This window comes from Podarcis vaucheri, assembly GCF_965113315.1.
Source record: "Podarcis vaucheri genome assembly, chromosome: 1".
Taxonomy (NCBI): domain Eukaryota; kingdom Metazoa; phylum Chordata; class Lepidosauria; order Squamata; family Lacertidae; genus Podarcis; species Podarcis vaucheri.
The window spans coordinates 68,938,332-68,959,256 of record NC_138759.1 but is presented as its reverse complement, the minus strand read 5'-3'; the positions used below and the strand labels follow the sequence as shown (position 1 = coordinate 68,959,256).

The following is a 20,925-nucleotide window of genomic DNA, read 5'->3' as shown; positions in this document are numbered from 1 at the left end:
TTTGTGATGCAGTAATATAATTTACTTCACAATGACCATTCAAGTATGTTCATTATTCTGTCACTGTCTCTCTCCCCCCGCCCGGATTTTTCACATGCCATCAGCTTTAGTGAACCCCATCTCAGAAAACCAGGGGGAACACCAGTGCCTCCTGTAAGAACCATGCAAGAGTAGGCAGAAAGTGAAATCTACTGTTGAGACCATCCTATCTGTTGGGGCCATGCTGCCAATGGAGCATGAAAGTCAAAGCCCATTTTTATAGGTTGGACAGCATGAAGAGCTTCACTGTTGGGCAGGTGCTCTTCCAAAGGAAGGAGGGTGGTGGATGTAAAAGTGGGGGGTGGGGGCAGGCAATCAGTCTCAGCAGGATTCAGTCTTTAATTTCAGAACCATGTATGCAGCATTTGGGCAGTAAACCTCCTCTTACAGCTTCCCTTAAGCCATATAGCCAAAATACCATGCCTAGTACTTGGACTAAGACACAAATATGGTCTGTTTCCTGCATAAACTGCATTGGAAGACACTGCAGGGAGTGTCTTCCAGTGTCTTAACCACCCAGCTGCTATGACATTGTCTAATCATACTGTAACAATAATCTAAACATTGCCACAATAAACTATTCTAGATAATACTGATGACAAGCTAGGAAATATATACATATACATTTGAGCCATATTGCTCATGCAAGTCTTGGCGTAGCTTATTCATATTCAAAACATTACACCACCAATTCTTAATAGCCTTGAAGTATATTCATTGACTGTTGCTCATGAAACTCTTTCTGCAACATTGGAGCTCTCTGAGCCAAACATTCATACCTGTGTGTCAAATAGGAAAACCTTTCTGGGAACATTTGTTAACCAATTTTATTTTCTTACACTTATTGCCAACCTTTTTTCCTTTACGGAATTCAAGGTGACATACATGTCGTTGAGAGTCACCCACCCAAAGCACTGACCAGACTCAGCCCTGCTTTGCTTCAGAGAGGTGGCATCATCCAGACCACAAACCCTAGTACAGGCTGTATGCATGCATATGCTTCAACAGTCACCTTTGTAAAAATGACATACAACATACTTTTTCATGCTTTTGACGTTAAGAGCGTGCACTAGCTCAAGAACTGTAAGAAATGACAGATATAAATACGTTCAAAAGCTCTCCAGGGCTGAAAAGCCATTAAGTAGTTTATGCTTCAAGTATTCATCTTGTACAAGCATTCAAGGACCTGTTACTTAATAGTAAAGTCCAAACGGCCACCCACCCCAGCTTTCACAGTTTGATTCAATGGATGTCTGCTGGCTGCATGTTGATCTCTCTCTTGCAAAATAAAAACATTCAGAGTTGTGCTATTATTATTAGGATGGCAACATAAGTTACATTTGGAATGTGTGTTTTTTGCGACCAAAACTTTGTCACCAGCAGGTGGTACCCTTGCCTAATGATGTGTAGATGTCCACAGTGCTACACTAGAGCAGGCTTGAAGGTCTTTAGAGCAGATCTGCATGAGCAAAGATTTAGGAACAAAACAAGCAGATACAAAATGCTCATGGAACTGCTATTTGCAGTTTTTGAACAGGACAGAACAGTGTTCTGATTTTCATAAAGGAAACAAGAAGCAGCTGTGTGCAGTACAACAGTCCTAATAACAATCACATGAATGCTTCAATGAAGAAAGTAGGTAATACAAATGCTTTAAATTAAGGACAACTTTTTCCCCTAGTGTGGAAACTTCTGCCTCCAGAATATTTATGGAATGGGAAAACTTATCTTAATCTCCTGATTTGTGGCAGGCTTACAACATTCCATCTGCAGAACTACTGAGACTTTGAAAGAAAAAAGCCTGGGTGTATGAAAGGGCCACTGCTTGCTTCACAATTTAGGTTGAAAAGTTAAAGTAACCCCCTTCTTCCAATTAATTCCTTAAATTTATAGCAGGCATTATTAAGGAAGGCAGTCCTCACAATATTGTCTACATTTCAAGTAGCTGGTGGTTTTACTCCTTTCTGGTAGTCCATTTGGTCCGTTCATGCTCTCTAAACATCATTTTTTGAAAAGTGTTTTGTTTTTAGCTATTATGGTATAAAGCTCATTGAGCACAAATCCTTAGAAATTAATCCACTGTAAGCATACTGCAAGAGTGAAACTGCAGCATTTAAGAAATGCAGTATTAAGGTAAATGAATATTTTCATTGCATCTTGAGCGGAGATTTTTTTTTTAGCTCATCCAATATGAGAGATGCTGGTAAGGGAGAATGTCACAGAAAGAAATAATCATGCCAGTAGGGTACCACTTCACTACTTGGCCTTATGATGTAAAGGACAATACATTTTCTTATTGCAGACCTCATGTACAATGCAGAACACAAGTTGGGAGGGAGAGAGGAAAACTGAATACTGAATAGTCTTTAAAGGGTGGGAGTGTTAGTGTCCAACAGGAGACACATTAGATACAGCTTCAGTGTAAGTGGTCAAGTAAATAATTAGCATATTTATCATACCAGGGGATCGTTATACCAGACTGGAAGAAAAACATGGTGTTGGTTGTACTAACCATTCATAAGGGGTGATACCTTAGAAAACTAACGTGATTCCAATAATATGCACCATGAGCAAGTACAAAATATAGAAAATGGATCACTGACTAGTAAATGGCTCACTGTGCTTTAAAATATATTTACATACTCTTAATTTTACTACTTCTAAAAATGTTGCATAGGTTCTTTGACTGCATGTATTAAGTACCTAGACCTTAGGGTTTTCATTGCTGTTGGGGTGGGAGATGTGAAAAACAGCACTTAAAAAGGTTTCACACATTTCAGTGGCATATTTTTAAATAGAGCACCCAGCCTGGACCAGTCATATCCCCTAATACAACTGAGGTATTAAGAGCGGTGTTGGTCACATGGAATCTTCATCACCAGTCCTCAAACGCTGTTGTTAAAAATCTATCATCATTCAGCAACTGATCTTGGCTTAACATAGTCTGGAAAAAAACAAACCATAGTAGACTTCATAAATCACAGATGTAAGTGATTAGATCCTTTACAGATTTAGCGGAGATTTACATAGGCATAAATTATGAACAGCTTATTCAAGATAATTATTATATATAACATCCAGTTTACTAACCTAATTGGAAACAGTAGAAGCTAGTTGCACACAAGTAATTTGCTTAGCTATTCAATTTGCTTTCAGGCAAATTTAATATCTGAAATTTATTGTGTGTGGAATTAAGGTCATGCATAGTATAAGCAACAAGACTTTGACTTTTGAGAATGTCAGGTGTATGGAGAAATAGATGTAACTGTTCAACAAATAAAGCAGTGGCTCATGTCCTTTACTGGCATTTGTACATAACTAATAGCCTTGGAAAGCTAGTTCAGCAAATGTCGCAATGCAGACTGGGATCAAAAGGCAGTTGTGGCATGCATTAAACACGCTTCCCTATGCAGATAATCCCTTTCTGCATTTGACTTGTTTTGCAAAATGCATGTAATAACCTAAAGTTCTCTTCTCATACGACTGAAAATTTGCTTAAGTCATTAGGAAAGATAAGCTCATTTCACATGCAATCTACAAAGATATAAATATTTCCATTCCAGTCCTTAAAATGTAAATTTACTTAGGTCAAATTTGTGCTTTTAATTGAGCTCCATAATATAGTCTTACTTATAGGAGTTTTAACTATAAATGAATATAAATGAACATGAGTAATTAACATATCAATACACCTCATCTCAGTTTTGAATTAGCACATACGATGAGGTTATGAATGATAAATTAGTACTTACTGTGAGGTTGTTTATTCCTTGAGAAAGTTCCCCTATTTGCATTACTGTTCCTTCTGAATGTTCCATCTGTAAAACCATTCAGCTTGATGAAATTAAAACAGCTAATTCAAACACCACATGCTTTATATTTTCTAAACCATTGTGCATATACAAGAGGTGCTTTTATCTTCAGAAAAAATAGGTTTAATTATATTACTATCTTCAGAGTCATTTTTCTGAATGTCATTCTTGTCCGACTTTAAATTTCATTTTATAAAAAGCAACATTAGAATTTGAGTATTTGAGTATTTGCACATTAGCCATACTCAGAGTAATTGACACCTTTCCATTGAATATAGTCTGTTAATAGGATAGCAGGGCCAAAAATATTAAATTTGAGGCAATTCATTTTGCAATAACTTAAGTAAAAAAATAAATAAATCCAAGGGGTTTGCCTTATTCATAATTTGGGTGCTATTCTACATTTTCAGAACAAAAGCTGTTTTCCAGCAGTCAAGAACATTTCAAGATGCATACATGCAGGTTCAACTATTCAGCATGCTGCCATCATAATTGGAAAAAAGGTTGCTCGTGCTTTGAACATATTCAGTGATGTCAGTTGTTCATTTCACAAACCTATCTATATACTTAATATTGAGATCCATCATTTTGGCACTTTCATTTTTAAAATTAGAATGATTTCCCCTCCACTACTGCCTGTAAATTTAAGCTATTAGAAACTCAAATTACCAGCAAGTCTGTATTAGGCTTTGCAACTTTTCCTTGCCTTACACACGTACAGCCCTCTAATTCACAGTTGCTCTCAGTTTACAGCAGACAGCCTCTTCACCTGCAAATTCAAGCTTGCCTGATTATTATAACAAAGAGCCCAAACCTTAAAAATGTGATTTGCAAAACCTGCATACTGTGTATATGTATGTTGTATCTGTGTGTGTGTGTGTGTGTGTGTGTGTGCGCGCGTGCGTGTGTGTGCACGTGTGTGTGTGTGTATGGGGAGATGACGACTGGTGGAATCCAACCAAATTTGTTTCTTTAATCAACAATTCCATGTGTTTGATGCCACTCTCTTCACACCTGCCTTTGCATATGCAGTGCTTCCACCCAAATGCAGGGGAGCCTTCATTTGTGCAACAGATCTCTTGTGCATGCAAGGAACCATTGATACTTTGAAAACCAATAATTTTTTTAAAAAAGAAAGAAAATATTAAGGTACAGCACACGTATGTTACTCAGCAACACATCTGCAGAGCAAATGCCCACCAACAACACTGTACAATGCACAAAATACCTCTCAAAGGGAAATACCCAGTTTCAAGGTCCTGAACACAAAAATGACAATAATGTTAGTTGATTCGCTCCTGCTTAGGAGATGCAAAGATGATCATGTATAAATATCCCAGTCCGAAATAAGTACAGTATTCCAATGCTGTGTTTCAAACTCCTATCCTTAGCCTGAAGCTAAGGAGAAGTGGGAGGTATTGTTTGCTGGGTGTGTTATTTTAATTGTGAGCTTTTTAAGGAGCTTGGCTGGGAAGCAAAATTGGGGGGGGGGGACAGATGAAAGCACACAAAACAGTTCTGATTACATGCACATTTCCTTCCTACCTGTTCTAAGGCTGCCTAAGATTGTAGGACAAATGGATAATGATAAAATTGCTTGCATTAGATAAAACAAAATAATAAATTACATTTTAAATTATGGAATAATGAAATGTGTTAGATGTAATGAATCGTGCATATAAAAAAAATAAAAAAAATCAACTTTCGACAATTAGTCTTTTCGATCTACTACCATTTTTTTGATTCTGTTTCTGACTTGGAAACCAGAATCCACGGAAGTTGCATCAGACTGTTGTACCTTGCAGAAAGCTCAAGATCCAGCTGCTCCTTTTTTCAGGTTTTAAAAAATTACTTTACACACACTTCTCAGTATTACCAATAGGGTGGCAATTTGGATAACCTCTTCAAAAACTCTTTTAAGTTTTAAGCATGATTTCGTCACAATAATCACAACGTGAGAAGTTGGGACATTTCCCCCCGAATGCATTACTTTTATTGTTTTGTTCGATAAAGTTGTTTATCATTCTTCTTTTTTATAGATATATCGTTAGCTCCTTTAATAACATATCATGTACATTCAGTGTGGTGCAGACACTGCACAGATGAAATAAGCATGTCTTATTAAAAATATACAATCCAGTTGTACTATTTGGAATAAAATAGACACATCTTTACAACTGCTTACAATATAAAGCTAATATAAAAAGTTAAAAATATCTCTGGGTAGCGCTTACGGAACATATATATATGTATAAACATATGGCCCTGCAGCAGCAGTGCATGCACAGCACCCTTGCTGGATTGGGGCTTTGGGCTGCCTGGACTTCAATTACGACTGTTGTGTAAAGCTTTTTGCATTCCTGAAAAAGGGCTCGAGAAGGTGAGTAGGATGACGCAGTGGTTGCAAATGGAAAATAATTCAGATGGGCATTTTAAGTATCAGAATCTTCAAGCCTCATCCCAATACATTCATTAAATCCATGCAGATGCATTATGCATTTTAGGTTAAATCGAAACAAAAGGTTATTTGTAAGCTTTGGAATGCATGAAGAGGATGGAAGGTGAGTGACATCAGTCCGCCTGGCCCACCTGATCCAGCTTGTCTAATTCTTTGTCAGGGAGGGCATTATGCACTTTGTAGGCGCCGTAGCTTCTCTGAGTACCGTTGGTGGTACTTGGGCTGGTATCCATAGGGCAAATGTAATCCGTAGATTCATCAAATTTCTTTTTTCGCAAGTTTCCAAAATGTGAAAATCCAAGTTTCTTTGGCTAATGAGAATGAGAAGCAGGGTGGGGTGAAGGGGGAGGAAGAGTACAACATCAGAAACGTAGTACTAGTAATCATCATCATCATCATCCTTCATCCAAAGACCACGGGACAGTATAGTACAGTCATACCTCGGAAGTCGAACGCCTTGTGACTTGAACGTTTTGGCTCCCGAACGCCGTGAACAGTGAGTGTTCCAGTTTGCAAATGTTCTTTGGAACCCGAATGTCCGACGTGGGTTCTGATTGGCTGCAAGAGCTTCCTTCAGCCAACTGGAAGCTGTGCCTTGGTTTCCAAACGTTTTGGAAGTCGAACAGACTTCCGGAACGGATTCCATTCGACTTCTGAGGTACGACTGTATTAGGAACTGCTGCTTCAATTAATTGAAGCTGTTTCAGGTCAAGGCAATACTTAATACAGAGCTGTGAAGGATGCTCCGTCTGTGTGTTTGCTGGCCCAGATTTGTGCCATTAAACCAGGGATGGGGAACCTGTAGACCTCCAGAACTCTTTGAGCTCCAGCTCCCAACACCCTGACTGCTGGGCTGATAAGAACTGGGAGTCCATCACCATCTGGAGGGCCAAAGATTCCCCATCCCTGCATACACTCCTCATTTCAGAGAAACATAGAATGCAGGGCCCAGTCCAAGGCATTTTGTCACCTGAGGCAGACCCCAAAGGGATGCCACCCTCCACACCAGGGATTGACATTGGGATCTGCTGCCCCAGTGAATCCTGCTGCCTGAGGCAGTCAACTCACTTTGCCTCATAGGTGGGCTGGTCTTGGATCAATGCATGCTAAGGGCTACTTCCCTGAACAACTGCTTCCCCATGACTTCTAAAAGAGCAAGCAAACTTCAGCATAATAAGGGAGTGTGCTGCTTTCTGCAAAACGTTTGTAACAACAGATCCCACTAAATATGTATTATTACTATAGGTTTGCAATCTTAATTAAAAGATTCAGCAGATAAACTATTATTATTATTATACACAACAGGTACTGATATTGTATCCAACAACTGACAGGTCTTAACACATGCATCAGTGTGTGAATGCCATGAGCTATGCGCTTCAGTCTCATGGTTGTATAAGTACTACAGACTTAAAAGAATTGCCAGCTTCCTCACCAGATTAGACTTAACAGGATTCTTTGGGGTAAGCCATAACAGTTGCTAAAATAGGCTGTGGTGTACAGATATATAATCTGCTGCTGAGAAATTAAGAACACTCACAACAACTCAACTCTTCCAAAGACTGGCTTGCAAATTTGCAAAGTAGGAAACTGGGCAAGTTTTTGTGCTGCACCAAGGATTAGTGCCAGCACACAGGGATTCTTCCCCACTTCCATACACAGTCTGTGCCATCACCAAATCTGCTCTGGAAGGTTAGGAGGAAACCCAGAACAGATTTTTAAAAATATATATATATATATATTCATCATTTTTATGTTATAATGATTAAAAACATGTATACACTGCAACAAGCAAACCATGAACAACCTAATAAAATGAAAGCAACTGACTGTGTCTTGGGCTAAAACTTTACCCAGGACAGATTTAGGGGGCAGAGAATATTTTGTTGCACAAAGAAATATCCTTGCATTGATACAAAGTATTCTGTTTAACACTCCGTTTAATACAACCCTGTGGTTGTGGTTGCTATTGTTTTCCTATGTGGCCTACCCGGACTTTCGCAGTGGTAGTCAGAGGCGCATAAGCTGTAGATTCCAATATTTCTCTTTTTTCTTGCTGTGCCTCTGGTCCAATTAGCACGTTGAAATTAGTGGTTAAGTGGCGCCTTAGCAGCGTTTTTTGAGGTGGAATGTTGAGAAGCATTGCCAGAGCATCACCATTAAAACGAGGTTCAAGGATCTGTCAGGAAAAATAACACACATGCTGCATTTATACATGCCCCCTAAGCAACTGAGCACTCAGAAGGCTGCTTTGAATTATCTGAGCGCTTCAACCCTTCTCTGCAGCATTTAGAATGCTTCCTGGCATTGCAGAGAGAAAGCAGCAGCTCTTCATTTGTTTGCAACCATCAGCTGTATAAAATTAACAGAACATTCATTTGCGATTTTCAGTAGCACCAGTTTAAGACTCTGTATAGGGTGATTAAAGGCACAGCCATGCACAGAGCCTGCAGTTCCTGATCTACAGGTTAGTATGCACAATACATTTCCACGTGACCACGGTATGTTCATGATATTTGCCTAGATCCTGAGTTGCCTTTCTGGGAATGGAAGGCAACCTGATCGTAATCATGGAAGGAGGTGGGGGGAGATGAAGCTTGCAGTTCTTTGTCCCATTCCCACACAGTTCTGGAAGGCCCCCAAACCTCCAGAACACTTTGGGGATGGAGGGTGCACAGAGGGGGCTGCATTGGATATTGGAAATCATACTCTCCACGTCCACCAGAAAGAGCATCTCATAAGTAGAATTCTGCTCATACCATCCAGATAAAGATATTCTTTGCGGGAAATCAAAGAAAAAGCAAGGGCATTGGACCTCATGGATCTTATAATGTAGCAAAACAATGCGGAAGAAAAGGAAGGGAAAGGCAGAGGAAGAAGAGATGAATACGTGTACACACACACTTAAGTAAGAATGACTTGGCTCCTCCATTCTAATCTCTCCATATGTTGTTGGACAGCAACGCTCTGGATCAGGAGTGGGCAACCTGTGGCCTCCTGATGTTGCTAGACTCCAACTCTGATCAGCCCCAGTCAGCATGCCCAATGCAACATCGGGAGAGCATCGTGTTGGCTAGCTCTGCTCTACAGGCATCAAGGCAAGAAGCTAGCTCTGCTCTACAGGAACCAGGCAGAGGGCCTTCTTGGTAGTGGTGCCCTCCCTGTGAAACACCCTCCCACCAGATGTCAAGGAGATAAAGAACGACACGACTTTTAGAAGACATCCGAAGGCAGTCTATATAGGGGAGCTTTTAATGTTTGACATTTTATTTTTGTTGGAAGCCGCCCAGAGTGGCTGAGGAAACCCAATCAGATGGGCAGGCTACAAATAATAACATGATTATGATAATGATGACAAGGCGGAGTTTAGAAAGGGATCTGCATGATGAGGAAAGAGCAGTGCATTCTGGGAAATTACAGAGCTTGTTGTCTGTAATTATCCCTTCTAATTTATTCCAACAGAGGCGGGAGAATGTTGTGCTCTTCCAATTTCACACGGAGATTTACCACCTCATTGAAATGATGAAATAATTGTGCAAGCCAGAGCACGCATTTGAACATATGTGCATCTCCAGGTCAAGGCAAACATACCCAATGGGCTGTTTTTCTCATCAGCCATAGCAAATAAATTCAATATAGTTGAGTATACCTTGATTACTGTGATGGCTTCATGAGCTGTCTTTGAGAAATCAGTGCACTAGCAAAGAATATAGTAGTGCTTATTTTGCCTTAGACAGCTAAGAATCCAAAAATATTCCCCATATGACCTCTGTCAAGAGCATCATTACTTTTAATCCCCACCAATTTCTGATCTTCAATCTAAGCCATCTGACTCTTGCAATGTTGTGAAGGATGTTCTGTATTGAAAAACAATTTGTCCTGCCCAGCATGCACCTGTTACAGCACCCATCCATTGAGAGGTTCAGCTGACACTTTATCAATTGCTGATTTGAAAGTAATTTCCGCTCTCTAATTTCAGCTTCACAGATCCACATCTTAAATGACAACAGAGTGAGGGACTAGCTTCTTAGCTACCACAAGTTTATAAAATGTAATTTATATGTTGTCAAATGGCTTAAAAGTAATCAATGAATACATTTCCTGCTACAACAAACAACACTCTCATTTTGTTCAGCTCACAGCATATAGTACAAAAAATGGTTAGGAAAACCGATTTTTAAACATATATAGGAAGTAAAAGGCAAGATCTGGTTTCTTACAATAAGGCCACCATGAACTCCACTTCCTCGAAGGTTCGGTGCATATTCTGCCAGATCTACTGATCTGAGCCATTCCATTACTCTGTGATTGGACCACTGAACTACTTCGGAAGGCGAAATGTTATTCTGTGTTGAGAAAAGATGCACATAGTTAAGACGCATACATGCACATAGTTAAGATACAGAAACGACAAGTCCATTTACTATTTCTATCTGTTTGTTTGAAAACAGCTGTTAAAACAATTCCTCCTTTGCAGCCAATAATTCCCCCCCCCGACCTGCAGTGTTGCTGAGTTTTGCTCAGAAAGTAAAGCATTTCAGTAAGTTAAATGAGGTGTGTACTCATTATAGCCTTTCTCTAAAAGGGCCTTCAATGCCTCCAGCCAAGCTTCTAAGTACAAACTATACAGGAGGAATTCAACACTGCAATAAGGTGACCATTCCGTCAGGGCAACATTCTTCACTCTCCTCCCCCTGCATGCTGTTCTTGGGAGTTCTCCTGACACCCCCAAGCCAATGTGGGTGGGCAGGGGCACCCAAGGATAGAAGGGGGCGAGCGCATCCCATTAGATGCATTTTCTTTACAAACTGCCCTTACGTTTCTACAATCGTCAAACAAAAGCCACTGAGCCCACTATGTCATAGGAATGAATTGCAAATAATGGGAGTGAGTAATGAATGCTTAGCTTAGAAGCGGACTCTGTGCTGCCAGGAACAGGCACTGCCAGCTTAGTCACAAGCTCAGCATGCCAACGCTGCAAAACAAAAGTGGCTGAAAAACACACAACCAAGCTTGAGATCCCTAATCTCCTGAGAACTATCAAGAACTAGCCCTCAGGCCCTTTATCCTCTGTCCCTCAGAATCAGCACACATGCTCAGACACTGGTGTTAGAAGGTGAATGTAATTAATAGCCTGTGGTCCAGATAACAAAAAGTGTGAAGATAAATTTATCTCCTGATAGTTGGGGGAAAGAGTGCAAAATCTGGGACAGGAGGCAGCATCTGTTGGGGCAAGAGCTCTGCATCTATCTGGGTAGCATGACACTCCTTCCTTCTCATGTTGAACTCCTAGACTGGCCATCTAGCAGTCAGACAACTGTCCCTCTGCAGAGTGTGTGTTAATGTACAAGTCTGCCAAGGCGTGTTTGCATGTGAACATGCACTAAACGTCTTCTGAAGTGCATTCAATAAATGCAGCACTTTGTCTTTCCTCCCATACAACACTCTCACTAAATTATTTCTGGCTTGATACGGATCTGCAAAGTTTGACATGTATTTCACCCCAGAAGAGAACCTGCTCTTCTTCTTTTTTAGGAGGTGGGAGCAGAGAGAGGGTGGATAAACAAGGTTTATTCTAGGAAGGAAATCCATGGTAACAGGGACGATATTTTTCTCACCTCGTCTGCCGGCCTCCTCCGTAGGCAGTGAGGGTTGAAACCGTTCACATGGAGCACATGAATGGCACACTTAATGCTGAGATGATGCAACTGGCTTGTGACTTTGAGGAAAAGGAGGTCATTCTGCAAGAGAACACAAGCGGCAAGCCATGTCAACAAACAACAGTTTATTCTGCAATGAGCTGAGCAGATCAGAACTTGAGAACCAACCCATGTGGGTCTGTTCTAGTTGTCTTCTTAAGGCATTCAGGAACTGGGGAAAGCAACACACAAGGGTCGAGCTGTGGGGATTGAATAGTCTTCCTCCATCTCATATTTTCTTCAAGTTGGGCAACCATCTGAAGCAAGGAGCTCACTTCTGCTTGTGCAGATTCTCCATGGGACTCAGATTTTTCTTCGTTATCCATCACACAGAAGCTTCCACAAGTACAAGAGGCTTCCATGCTTGAAACAGTCACCCTCCAACTCATGAGTAGGAATGGGTGTGGAACAAGCATGCTCACCCTTCACCACCTCCTTCGAAGATCCTGAATATGGCTCAACTGAAACCTGTCTTTTGCTTGGGGCGCACAATATGAACCAGATCGCTGCCTTGACTTTTATGGTTGCCAAAACCTACAGAGCCCCTTCCAGTAACTCAGGGAAAGGGGCACACCACTCACTTAGAGGTTCCCTGCTTTTGCCCACAGACTGTTTCCCTCTAAGATTATCTAGGGGGGCTCTTTTTGATTTGGTACAGTTCCTCAGTATGCAAGTAACCAGTAGGACACAGCCCCATTTTATGATGTTGAGGGCCTGGACTTGCTGCATCTCAGTCCTAGCCAGGTTGGAAGAAATTTGCCCATTTCCCAACCTTTTCAGTCTCCTGTATTCCAGACACTATTTGTCTGGAAATGGTCTGAAAAGACAACTTCTTCACAAAGTTCCTTGAGGGCAAATCATGGCCTACAAATTCTTACTGGTCCAGAAACAGAAGTGTTATGTTTTATGATTTTGAAATTAAACTTTATACATTTAAAAACAAATTAGGAACACAATTTCTCAAAATCCAAATGTAAAACTGTAATTCCAGTGTGAGGAATCTCCCCCTCCCCAACTTTTATTTGAGCAGAAGAAAAGGCTCTTTCTATGCACAAATTATGAAAGGTCAAGGCTTCTTACCACAGTTAAATATTGCAGCATCCTGCCATCAACTCTCGATTCGTGAAACTGATCTTTATATTGAGGTAAGCCAATATCATCAAGCCATCCTACAGAACACACAGAGTCCATGATACAATATAAAAATCTTTTCTAAAGGTCTTTTTTATTTAGAGAATAAATGGTACCTTTCCTGCCACTTCTATAACCTCTGAGTTCTATTTCTCACCATATATGCTCATCTTTTCGAGTTTTGCAATTACAACAGCTACTTAAATATGAAGACTGACATTAATACTGTTAACAGGTGTTACAAAGCCATATAACCCTAATGTGACTATTCCTGGAGTTTACTGATAAAATGAAAAACAAAACTCCAATTCTGAGTCCCTGTACCCTGATAATAGTATACTGAAAGTTTTTGAAGATGAAATATGAGTTTTTCATCCCTGCCTCCCTTCACCCTGAAACTAAACCAAAACAGATTTTGCAAAGTGGGTGAAAAAGCTCACCAGCAGCTCTTTCATTTCATTTTTACCACTTAAAATACTTACGAGTCACCCAGATATGATCTAGCTGAGCGGACTTATCATCTTGTTTTGTATTGATAGCTTTAACAGCCAAAACCAATTTCTTCCTGTGCAGAGGTTGCTTTATTCCTAGTTCCTGCAAAGTACAGTAATAATGAAAATTAAAACAGGTCTGCCAACTTGGCACTTGGACACATTTTGTCCCCAAAGAGAGAATGTGCTCCTGCAACTACCTGCTGTACTTCTGAAACTTTCTAGAGCAGTGGTTCTCAACATGTGGGTCCCCAGATGTTGTTGGACTATAATTCCCATCATCCATGAGCTCTGGCTGCTAGCTAGCAGTGATGGGAGTTGTAGTTCAACAACATCTGGGGACCCACAGGTTGAGAAAGACTGTTCTAGAAGTTATTTTGTGAAAAATTATACCCCAAGGGAGTCAAAATTCTTGATTGATGGTTCATCAAAGGGGACATATTGAAAGAGCAATTATTCAATGAAACATGATAGATATTAGAATCTGCAGTATGTGCACCTCTGTATCACAACCACTGGTTTCAATGTGAGGATGTCAGCTTAAATTCTCTGACACTTAAGGGTAGGATCCAACCCCCCCCCCCCATCTTCCATACTCTGTATGTGAATGAGGATGAATCAGAGGTGGATTTTTGAAGGGAAAAAACTCGGCTGCTCTGACTTCCCTCAGAATGGTACCACTGTCATTCTAGATTTCTTACCTTTTCCATATCCTGCGGTGTTGCTGTTAAGAGGGTGTGGCCAGATGTCACCCATTGTCGTGCAAAAATGACATACTGCCCAAGACCGAAGTCTTCAAGCCAGTTACAGACTCGTTCAGTGCCCCATTGGGCAAATGGGGCGTTATGATCACTAGGAAGCACAGATAAAGAATGGAGGTTCATGTTAGTGTAACATTATGACTGCTTCTTGCAACACTTGGCAAACCACTTTGCACTTGAATTGTCAGGCTCACTTTCACAATAATTAAGTGACCATACAACCTTTAGAAGACTTCTGAAGGCAGCCCTTTATAGGGAAGCTTTTAACGTTGATGCTTTATTATGTTTTTATATATGTTGGAAGCCTCCCAGAGTGGCTGTGGCAACCCAGTCAGATGGGCAGGCTACAAATTAATAATCGTCATCCACGGTTACTGATGGGGGAGGGAGATTGAGAGAGAGGCTCACACCCTCTTGAAACAGACTTTTGTTTACTGTTATACCGAATCATTAAATGTCACTAGGTATCATTTGCCTTTGATCAGTAATAACACTGGAATATAAATCACTTAATGGATGGTGCACTTGGCTCCATTCTGATTAGAAAATCCCTCTCTTTTCTTGTCACTGTGTCAAAGCTAAATGAGGAAATATGGTTGACATGAAAGTTGGCAAGTGTATTGATACTTAAGGCACAACAGCAGTTAGGCAACATTGTGCCACACAATGTAGTCTTGTTGCAAATGCTGAAGAAAGCCATTCATATGGAAGCAACTTGGAAGCAACAAAAGCAAACAAACAAAAGCTCCATTCGCAACGATTCCCACTGAATCCCACAGGGACAAGGTAATAAGATACAGTGTGGAACAGAAAGGCAGAAAAACCTGGCCCCGCCCGAGACACTGCTATCAAGCACTCCTGCAATAGATGGGATTTGTCCGACAATGGACCATTTACTAGTAAGAAGTCAAAGGTTTCGAAGCAAATAGCTCGGACTTTCTCCTGGAATTGGAGGTACACTTTTCCCACTGCTCTATGAAGGGGGGGGGGGGTAATATTTGCTCGATGGTGCAGTTTTGCTGAAAACAGTCAACAGAACTCTACAAAATTTATAAAATTCTTTGTAGGACTTCACAAAACTTATACACTACTTGGTTTTAATAAAACCTCGAAACAGTTTACAAAGAGAGTTTCATTATGCAATAATCCACAAGGGCAAAACAGAAAGCATGAACTCAGCCTTTACCTCTTCTGTCCCTTGGTGTCCTTTGACCGAGACAATCTAGGTCCAGCTGTTGCACGGAGGCCACCTCTTCGAAATTCAACCAAGCCCAGATCATCTCCAGGGAAATTTCCAGACTGGGTCCTGCGTATTCTTTTTGGAAAGATTCAAAATAGGAAGTTGCTAGACATCAAAATGCAAGGTGCAGCTTTAATATAAAAACACAAGAACTTTCAAGATAGCAGGAATGCTTCTAGTTAGTTCTCTGTACTGGCATTAAAAAAAAAAAAGATACAGAAGATTGAAAAAACTCACTTTCCCCATATTTTCTTTATTCCTCTTGGACTTCTTTTATTTTCCGGAGATAATGGAGACTGTGCACCAGATTCTGTTCCCGATGACAAAGGTGAAAGGTCATCTGAATTCATTGTACCATCCATATTGTCAGAGTCCCCTGTGATTGATAAATGCCATTGAGATTTATGAAGCCATGGTATAAAATGCAAAAGGAAAAACTTCACAAAAATTCATAATCCCCAAAACATCTTAAATCATATAGGGCTAAGTACTTCCAATTTTACTCGGCAACATTCCTGAAATAATGGTCCGTGATTCTTCTCAGACTTAGAAATTGCATTTTTTATTACTAGTTAGAGGACTTCCCCCCGGAATGTATCAAAACATATAAAGACTGGAAGAACTAGCTAAAGATTTCTGCAATCACATTATAAAATTGTCAGGTTTACCAGAAAACTACCGATTAATAACATTCATCTTATTTGTAATATGAATATAGGATTGAAAATTACCGTATTTTTTGCACCATAACACTCACTTTTTTCCTCCTAGAAAGTAAGGGGAAATGTCTGTGTGTGTTATGGAGGGAATGCCTATGGGGGGGGGGGTCTGCTGCAGTCGTGAGCAGAGGATCCATGGTTCCCCTTCCTTCCCCCCTCCGTGGCTTGCTTTGAAACAGCAAAGCGGGAGAAGAGCTGCTGAGTGGGGAGGAGTGAGGGACAGAGAGCCTGTTTGCTTTAAAGGAGCAAAGCGGGAGATGAGAGGAGCTGCTTACACGAGTGTAAAGCACGGATCTACATGAATCCTCAGGATTTTTGCACTGGGTCACCCCAAATTCACCATCAGATCACATAGAATGTCCATGGCTACATCTTACACCCAAAAAATCACACACCCACTGTTGTCTGGGGCCGCAGTGGTGCAAAAACATGGTTACAAAGCATGGATCCACATGGATTTTTGCACTGGGCTACTCCAAACTCACTGTCAGATCACATGTCTGTGGCCACAGCATGAACCACAAAAATCATACATCCACTGTTTCGTTTAGAATATTTTTTTCTTGTTTTCCTCCTCTAAAAACTATGTGCGTGTTATGGTCGGGTGCGTGTTATAGAGCGAAAAATACGGTGCATCCTTCTGAAAAAACTATGGCAGTTGAATTTCTAAGATTATTGTGGGTGCCTATGTTAAAACATTATTGCCAAAATAAATTTAGGAAGGTTTTTATATTTTAAAAAATGGTTAAATAAGGAGCCACATTAACCCCCCCTTTCCAATATATGAATTTTGCTTCCAAAGTAATAGATGTCTAGCTCCAATTAGAATCAACCACTATATTGAATCTCTGTTCTAGTTCAGAGATTGAAGTCTAGCACTGTCTGTCTACATTTCATTTACTAGGAGCTAAATTGGGCTCTTCCCTTTCAGTGTAAAAAAATCAAGATTTCAGACAGTCCACTATGTGCAATTCAAGAAGTAACGGGGGACTCCCCCCGCAATTCATTCCTAGCTTAAAAGCTGAGCATGGACTAGGTGTACGATACCTAAGATTGGTGCACTGACACTCCTGATGCGATCTTCAATCATTCCAAGAACCAGAAAGCCACATGAAGAAGCAAAGACGATGGGAAATTCAAGCAAAGGAAAGTTACAGAAAAGCAAAGAAAGCCAAAAGCCAAAAGCAGGAAATAAAAAATTGACAGGAAGCAAAAGTAACAAAGCAGATGAAGTTGAACATTTGGGGCCTGCTGTCTAGAAAATATTCTAAAGTGAGACCTGTGATTTTTTTTTAAAAAAGGATCCACAATGTATTATGCAGTTTAAAAAAATTGCTTTTCATATGGAACACTCCTAAGTGAAAAAGAAAATAGGAATAAAATGCAGGCTGTTCCCACTTAAACACAAAATAAATCCCAGTAATATGTAGTTGATGTTTGATGTTTCTTTTTACAAAAAACAAATCAAAACTCCGCTTTAGACTCAATTACCAGCTTGATTTATAGAGAGCAGCCAGAGAACTTTGCTTTCCCCAGTGAAGTCTAGGTTTGAAACTATTACTTAATATTTTAAATTGTCTAGGATATTTAAAAGGAGCAGCTTAACACTCTGTAATTAAAACAGTAGACGTATGCATGTAGTCTACTTCTTTCCGGGACTCCAATATCAAAAGGTAATAGTTGCAGACAGATGTGCAAGGTCCATTATCTGATGTTCCACTGTATTTAATGGAGCTTAGTCCCAAGCAGACATGCTTAGGGACAGGTTTTCCCTTTACACAGCCTTGCCAAGCATGGTAGCTGCTAGCCTAGATGAAGCCATGCCCACAGAGCATTCGGCATGTGAAATTTCAGCCTCCCCTGCAAATTGTCTAACAGTAGTCTTTGCAGGGGTAAACAAAATTCCATATTCTGTACATCCCAGTTGTTGTAATGGCTCACATTAAACATGACCAAGCAGAGTCCTGGGGTCTAAGCTACTTGGAAATCCAACTTTCCACCTTCTAGTAGGTGGAAACAGGTTTCCTCCTTTAATTTAGCAAAGCATCATACTATGTGCTTAGAAGGATGCTGGTTAAATTTGGACAGCTGTGTAAAAAAGAGCATCTAAACATTAATTACTATAAAACCAAGGTCACTTTATTTGGCAAGAGGACTACTAAGTCCAGGTGGACTCTAGACGGTAACACCCTAAAGCAAGTACCCAGATTTAAATATCTAGGGTTACTTATCGATGGTAAGTCATCATGGAAACCCCATCTGGAAGCCATTAAGCTAATATCTGGCCATTCTACTGGGCAGCTATATGGGTTCTTTCATTCAAAGGGTGGGCAGTTAATCAAGCCAGCTTTTAAGATCCTTGTCTCTAAAATCATCATCCAACTGCTCTGTGGAGCTGAAATATGGGGAATTGGTATTAAATCTGAAATAGAGGTCCTACAGGCAGATTTGGAGCTTTCTGGCGGGACATCGGCAGCCCACGTCAGAGCTGAGTTGGGCACCCCCTCGCTATCAGCCAGAATTGATCTAGCCTATCTGAGATAGTGGAACAGGCTAAATGCCTTCGAGGAACACACTCTCACTAAGCTCTGCTGGTCAGAGCAACTAAGGACTGGGGACTAGGCACAGAAGTGCCAAGATAAGCTTAGGGCTTATAGTCTTCAAATGGAGAACTACTTAGCCTTTAGCCCACGTGACCTTAGAAATTGGATTTTTGATCAGGATGCCAACCAAGACAGAATATCCATCATTGCTACCTATTACTCTACTTGGTACCCCCAAATTTAAGACCAATCACCTTGAGACACTGACCTACCCACAACTATGGAGGGCCTTTGTAGAAATAAAATTCCAACAGATGCCCTCAGCATATTTAGAGGGGATTGGGGAATTCCCTATAAGGATCGCAAATGTATATACGGATGCATTCAGGCAGAAGACATTACACACTCCCTGCTGATTTGCCCCCTGTATACAATGCCCAGAGGAAATTTATATCGCCAATTCTTAATTGGCTTCCAGGTCAATCTGCACAGGAGGTGATAGTTGAATTCCTAGCAGATAAACACCTATATATTACACACCAGGAAGCCAAATTTGCGCTGGGAGCCAAGAAGCTCCATTCCAGCTATGTGAATCTTAAATTTTAATGTTGTGAATTTCTTTTTATGCTGTAAATTGCTTCAGGTTATGTTGTATGATTTTAGATGAAAGTTTTCCTTAAATTCTCTGTCCTCCATTGTAAAGGCCTTTAGCGATATACAATAAAATTGACTGACTGACTGCTATTAAGTAGCTAAAACCCAAGCTGCATATCACACGAAGGCATGCTTTAATTGTTCTCCTCCCTGAAGTACGTACTCAGGCTCTGTATACTGTTGTCTCCGTTGCCATTCACACGGCACGTACTTGGAGAAGGAGTACTGTATGCCCCAGTATCGCCGTTGTGCGCAGGTCGAGGAAGCTTCCCTGGCAAGGTTTGGTATTTGCTGCTTTTCACAAATGGCTTATTCTGTGTTTTTGTAAAAAGATTTTTTAAAACAACAACAACAACAATAAAGTGCACAATATTCATTTCAATCAGAAGCAGACGAACTTTTTAGCTTTTCAGAAGAATCAGTGCTGGGACAATACATAGTTTTCCATGGTGGCACCAGGTTTCGGTGGAATGTTCCCCAGTTTATGCACACAGATTCCCAGGGAAATGAGGAGCTTTTCACATCAGATCGCTCTTGTTGTGGTCATTTGAGATAACAATTGGGGACATCAGAAGTAGGAAAGGAGTCAAGGTGTGGCCCTGTTCTGAATGATGCTATTGAGTAGGAAACATCTGACAATTTCAAAATCCAGAAAGATGAAGACATTAGCAAGTACATCAATTTGTTTAACTGTTTTGTGGGTCACCAACAGAATGCATGCTCTCCTTTCTATACTGTTTTATTTTTGTGTGCTGCTATTTTAAACGGCGTTCCGTGTGCGGCTCTGGCTCACCAGATGCAGCTTTGTCACGCTGGCCACGTGACCCGGAAGTGTCTTCGGACAGCGCTGGCCCTCGGCCAATAGATGTGAGATGGGCGCACAAACCCCAGAGTCTGTCAAGACTGGCCCGTTTGGGCAGGGGTACCTTTACCTTTACCTATTTTCTGAATCACTTTTGATATTCTTGCATGAAATAAATACCGCCACTTATTGGGCCTGGAGCTAAGCACATCCCTACGCTCACAATTGCCTCCATCATCTCCAGCACACAGAACTTTCTCCCTCATACTCTTTGCAGCACATGAAGAGCACTTGTTTTCTTTGAAGCCATGGGGAATTCATGGCTCTGCCTTTGTGGGAAAGCAAGGAATGGCATCATCATATTTAGCTCAATCGCACTGGCATGCGTCTTCATCCAGCTGCCCCCAAGGAAAACTTGCTTATAAGTGAAGATCAAAAAGTTGAAGTTTAACTAGTTTGCTCAAACTTATCAGCATATAAACTCTCACAGAGAGGCATTCAAGGGGAAAACAAAGAAGAGAAGAACCACAACATAAAATGATGATTATGTTAAGTAAATGTTAAAATGGAGTTAAT

At 40.6% G+C, this 20,925-nt stretch overlaps 1 protein-coding gene and 1 long non-coding RNA gene across 12 annotated transcripts in view; both read right to left on the bottom strand.

The window, feature by feature from the left end:
• Window positions 1–848: 848 nt before the first annotated feature.
• PPFIBP2 (PPFIA binding protein 2) overlaps window positions 849–20,925 on the bottom strand; it is a 105,741-nt gene continuing 85,664 nt past the window's right edge. For 10 of the 11 annotated variants that reach the window (XM_082214181.1, XM_082214184.1, XM_082214178.1 and 7 more), the window contains 13 exons: window positions 19,711–19,861; window positions 17,398–17,430; window positions 15,869–16,007; window positions 15,578–15,706; window positions 14,332–14,482; window positions 13,622–13,733; window positions 13,089–13,177; window positions 11,928–12,050; window positions 10,530–10,655; window positions 8,300–8,488; window positions 6,441–6,620; window positions 3,792–3,857; window positions 849–2,983 (listed from right to left, as the gene is read on the bottom strand). In XM_082214181.1, the coding sequence (XP_082070307.1) occupies window positions 2,915–2,983; window positions 3,792–3,857; window positions 6,441–6,620; window positions 8,300–8,488; window positions 10,530–10,655; window positions 11,928–12,050; window positions 13,089–13,177; window positions 13,622–13,733; window positions 14,332–14,482; window positions 15,578–15,706; window positions 15,869–16,007; window positions 17,398–17,430; window positions 19,711–19,861 (1,557 nt within the window). In that variant the 3' untranslated portion in view covers window positions 849–2,914. The remainder of the gene's footprint in view (window positions 2,984–3,791; window positions 3,858–6,440; window positions 6,621–8,299; window positions 8,489–10,529; window positions 10,656–11,927; window positions 12,051–13,088; window positions 13,178–13,621; window positions 13,734–14,331; window positions 14,483–15,577; window positions 15,707–15,868; window positions 16,008–17,397; window positions 17,431–19,710; window positions 19,862–20,925) is intronic. The other variant, XM_082214182.1, reaches the window with a different exon arrangement.
• On the bottom strand, window positions 19,906–20,920 carry LOC309527478. The gene is made up of 2 exons (XR_014217256.1): window positions 20,486–20,920; window positions 19,906–20,302 (listed from the first exon to the last, which is right to left on the bottom strand). It is a non-coding gene; the product is annotated as an uncharacterized lncRNA (long non-coding RNA).